Genomic DNA, 5,429 nt, shown 5'->3' on the forward strand with positions numbered 1-5,429 from the left:
CCTTTTGCTTTTGGAACGAACCGGGACCTTCCAGTCCTTGGAGTCTCCCCTTTGGGGCCTTTTTGTAACAATCCCTTCGCCGTCATGGTACAGTTGGCAGGACCACTTTTCCCAACCGGGGGTTACACCGTGAGACGGGGCTGGGACCTGTTTTGCATAACCCGGGATCCCCAACTCAGGCTTTTGGGCCACCTAGCTCGCCTCCCTATGGACACCCTGCCCCACCGGGTTTTGTCTCCTGTAGACAACCCCGGGGTGGGGGAGCCCTGGGGGACGCCCTGGGAGACAGGGTTTGGGCAGCTCGAGGGAACCTGTCGGGGAAACTAAGAGGGGCCTTGTCCCTCCCTGGAGACTCGCCCGGGGGATCCTCGGGGCTGGAAGCAAAGGGGGGAGGGGCCCAGCGCCCCGTCGGCTTTACCCCTTGATATGATGATGTATGATGATATATATATAATATATAATATATATATATATATATATATATATCCATATGAAATATTTTTTTATTATCCATATATAAATTTAATATATATTATAATATAAAATATATATATATAATATAATTTGCTACGCCAGGGGGTCTTTGTCCTGTGGAGGCTGTGTTTCTGAAGGGACCTGGAAAACATTCGCGCTGGCTGTGAGCGGGAGCGGGAACAGCCAGAGACGGATTTGGGGCGCTGCTCCTGTGAAACCTCTGTTCCCCTTGTGGCCTGATATAACCTGTTTCCCCTGTTATAACTGTATTTGCTGTGTGACATGCTGGTTTCCCCCGTTTTGTGCCTATAGAAAATTACGGTAAAAAAACTTGTGTAAAAAAGAACGCTGTCATTTTGTTTTCTTCGTGCCCTGCCTCGCCACTTGGCGTTTTCCCCCTCCTGTTTTTTCGGGGACGCTGTGGTGTTCGGGCCTCTTGGAGCTTTTAAAGTGTTCACGACCCTGTATATAACCGCCGTCCCCTAGCATGCCTTGTGTTGGGGGCAGAGAGACGGGGGCGGCCCGTAAAAATTTGGGTGCAAAATGGGATTGTGTTTGATCTGAGACGCGCCGTTTTATCATGTGGCCCAAAAGATGGGGGCAGCCATGGGGGAAAAAGGGCTATGATTGAGGGCACGAGTGAGGTAAACCCGGGCCAGAGGGACCTGATCACCCCCATGCTGGCCGTATGAGGGAGGAAAATGGCAAAAAGGGCAGAAGAGCGGGCACAAAGGGCCCGGCAGGCGCCCCATCCCCGAGATGCAGGAAAGGGAAAGGCAAGGAACGTTCTGCCAACTTTTGGGTGCTACAGCAATCTCCATCTTAAAGAGGGAAAACTCAGCATACACCAAAAGGCCCTGCAACGCGTGAAGAGTGAACTGATGGAGGAGGTGCAGCCCTTAAAGGGCGAGGTTCGGGGCCTGATGGAGGAAAAAGGGAAAGGGGGCGTCACGGGTATAACGTTGAAAGCAGAGAAGCAAACGGGGTTTTCTGGAAACAGATCCCAGAGTGTCAGTTTTACGGGGGTCTCCCCTGGGTCCGGGGCGGAAACCCTCGGCCTGCAACCCTGTCGCACCCAGTGGTCGTGCAGAAGGCTGGGGACCCATCGGAACCGCTCCTTGGGATAGGGGGCGGCAAACTCGGACCCGGTCAACCCGCCTCTTTGCCTCCCTCACCCCTTTCCCCCCCCCCCTATGTTTTAGTTCAGGGCACGCGTTCTCCACCCGAGCCCCTCGCCTCCAGACATTCGTGGGCGAAAGCCGCTGAGTACGAGGGGAAGGTGGCCTGGGAAGCATATTTTCCCCTTTTTTGAAATGCTGGCATCTGCCCGGGCTGGACCCAGGAAGAAAAGGGCCCTGCACGGGAAAACACGCAAAGGGGGCCCCCGGAGGAAGTTTTTTGGCATCTCCGGCATCCCCAGGCCTTTACCCCGGGCAGGGGCTTTGAAACGCCTTTCGGGCCCACCCCCGGCCAGGAAAATTGGGGCCCCACTTGAAGAGCGGACTCGTGACGTGGCGAGACATTTCCCCGCTGGCGCAAATTGGGGGCGTTGAAAGGAGTCGTCCCTGGGGCTGGGGAAGAGATGATCGGGGTCCTGGCCCGTGTTTTTTTTTTGACGCTTTCGGGGCCCAGCGCTGCAAATCTACGTCAAGCGGGCACCCCCGAGGCCTGCAGGTGGGCTGGGGGGGGCCGGGGGGTTCGGGGCCTTCCGAAGGCAACGAGGGGCCTGGGGCCGCTGCTCGCCCCCCGTGACCCCCGGGGGCCGGAAGGCAAAAGTGGAAAAAATAGCATTGGGAAGGTGAGCCCGAAAATTTTCCAGGTTGGTTGGGGTTCGGAGAGGTAGGGCACAGACGCGTCAGTGTCAGAGGGAGCGGAACACGTCCTCTAAACGGACGGATTCTGATACCTTCCAGCGTGCTCAAGGACTGTGGCGGTGGGGCCCTCCGAGTACTTCCTAAGGCAAAGGGAAGGGGTAACGGGGGAAAACTGGGACAGGCTGGAGAAGGGGGCCGAACCCGCCCCCTCGTTCCCGGGCCCGATTGGGGTAAGTCCGTCGACCAGCACATGCAGGTAGGGCTCGTAGATGGAACCATGCCGCCGACTGGACACTGGGGCTGAGAAGCCCCTATGCGGCCTGTATGTTGGCCACTATGCACTTCCAGACCCACGACTGTGGGGTTGTCACGGGGCATTGTGTGCAGTCAAGGGCCAGGGGAGGCTCGTAGGGCGTGGCAGCAGGTGCGGGGCTGCCTGTATGTGGCCATCTGGACGGCCTGCTTGCGGGGCCTTGACTCCCTGACAGAAAAGGCTTTTGTCGACCTTGGACGGAACGGTGGGGGTGCAGGGTGAAATGTCCCTTGCTTCCAGATTTGGCTGTGCAGAGGAGTTACGGCTGGCACTGCCCCTTGCCCCCAGGACAGAGTCTAGAATCCGGTGTCGCTGTCAAGAGTGATACGGGGAAATAGAGGCCCGGGGACCCTTTTCAAAACCTCAGCGGGCCCGATGGCGTGGGTTGGGGCGGAAAATTTTTGGGACCGGGGGGAAGGGTTAGTTCAGTTTGGTACAAATTTCTCCATAAACCCCAAAAGGGTCCCACTGGTGAAAAGGGGGCCTTGTGAGGAAGTGGAGCATCCAAGAGTCGCGGAGCAGGATTGGTTTTTTGGGGGGCTTGCCTGATTCCTCGGGGATTGGGCGCACCGGGCTGTGGCTTTACCAGGGGCCGGGAAGCTACTCCGGGGGCCATGGTGAAAAGAGATAAAGTTACCCCAGTAGCGCGATGAGGACGTGGCAGACGCTGCCAGATGAGGACGACATTTGGACGGTGAGGGCGGCGCAGATTCAGGGTGCCCATGAGCCGGTGGGGGGGCAGGAATACCCTCTGGGGGCCACTGCCATCTACCGCCCCCCCCCAGCTCTCCAGAAACCCCCCCAGAGCGAAGAAACCGCGCTGGATGAAAATTTTTTTGTTTCTGAAACTGATTTTTATTTAAATTTTTATGTAGTTTGTTTCAGTTTAGATATGTAGAGCGACGGGTCTCTGTTGAAGGGGGGGTAGTGCTACCCAGTGGGGCTTTGTCTCGTCGAGGCATTTGGTTTACAAAGGGACCTGGGCAAAAATGTCGCAGCTGGCTGTGAGCGGGGGGGCGGAGGAAAAGCCCAGAGACGGAGTTGGGCGCTGCTCCCGTGAAAACCCCGGTGTGCCCTTGTGGCCTGTATAAATCTGTGTTGCCCTGTTTTACTTTTGTGCTGTTGACATGCTGGTTTCCCCCCGTATTGTGCCTATAGAAAGTGTACGGGGAAAAAACTTGTTAAAAAAAGGACGACTGTCATTTTGTGTTTCTTCGGCCCTGCCTCCCACTTGGCGTTTTCCCTCCTTTGTTCTGGGGCCTGGGTGTTCGGGGCCTCTTGGGGTGTTTAGTGTTTTACGACCCTTATATAAAACCCGTCTGCCTAGCTGCCTTTTGGGTTTTGGCAGAGAGACGGGGGCCGGTAACAATATTATATATACACCACATATATAAAATTTTTATTATATATATTATATATTATTATATATGTAAATAATATTAACTAAATGCATAAATAAAATACATATATATATATATATTATATAATATATATTATAAAATATTTATATATTATTTTTATATATTTTATAATTCATATCTCTCTCCCCCTTTATAATATGTATTGATCATAACATATATATCAATATATATAAAAATAAATATATAATTTTTATAATATTATATATTATATATAAATATATTTAACTGCTGCATACTTATAATGTATATTATATATGGATATAAAAAATATATATGTTATATATGCATGGATTATTATATGCATGTGTGTATATTATATATTATATATATATATATATTATATATATATATATATATATTTATAATAATAATATATACTATAGTACCATACACATATAAGTATATATTGCTTATATTATATATATAATATATATAATTTTAAAATATAATATTATATATATTAAAAACTAATGTACACATATGAAAATAAGTATGTATATGCATTTTTTAAAATATAATATATTATAATTTTAAAATATATTATATATATATATATATTATATATTTTAAATTATTAATTTTATTATATATATATGCTATATATTTGCATAAAATTATTTATTTTATTTTTATATATATATATTATATTATAATAAAATTTTAATTATAGGGATATATATTATGCATATATTATATATAATAAAATATATATATATAATATATTATAATATATTATATATATTGCAATATAAATAAAAATAAATATATTTAATATATATATTTATATATATATAATATATATGCTATTAAATAAAAAAATAAAAAAATTAAAATTTTATAATATATAAAAATATATATATATATATATATATTTATATTATAATATTATTATATATAATATAAATTAAAATTTTAAATATATATTATTAATATATATTTTAATATTATTAATATCCTATGCTAATTTTTATATCCATATATATATATATATATATATATAATAAATTTTATAAATTTTTATAAAGTTTGTATAATATACATAAATTGCTAAAAATATATACATATATATAGTATTATATTTATTTTCAATTCTCTCTCTCTTTATATTTTATATATATACATTACTATATTATAAAATGGAATATATGTATTCTGTTGCATACTTATAATTATTTATTGTATATAAATATATATATATGTATAATTTATTTGTATTATTACATATATAATTTGTATAAAAATATATATAATTAAATATACATTATATACATACATTATTATGTAATTTATAAATCACTATATACAACATAAAAATACTTAACTACAAAAAAATATATATCATATTAAAAATACATATTGTGTGTTTATATTTTTTATTGGGGTAATTTTATATATTATTAATTATAT

At 43.6% G+C, this 5,429-nt stretch overlaps 1 protein-coding gene across 1 annotated transcript; it reads right to left on the reverse strand.

Moving 5' to 3' along the window:
• Positions 1-1,898: 1,898 nt before the first annotated feature.
• On the reverse strand, positions 1,899-2,666 carry LOC119569378 (basic salivary proline-rich protein 2-like). The gene has a single exon (XM_037917565.1). It carries the CDS (start codon positions 2,664-2,666, stop codon positions 1,899-1,901), a length of 768 nt encoding a protein of 255 aa, XP_037773493.1.
• Between the last annotated feature and the right edge of the window lie 2,763 nt (positions 2,667-5,429).

This window comes from Penaeus monodon, unplaced genomic scaffold (genome assembly GCF_015228065.2).
Source record: "Penaeus monodon isolate SGIC_2016 unplaced genomic scaffold, NSTDA_Pmon_1 PmonScaffold_14659, whole genome shotgun sequence".
In the NCBI taxonomy this organism is placed as follows: domain Eukaryota; kingdom Metazoa; phylum Arthropoda; class Malacostraca; order Decapoda; family Penaeidae; genus Penaeus; species Penaeus monodon.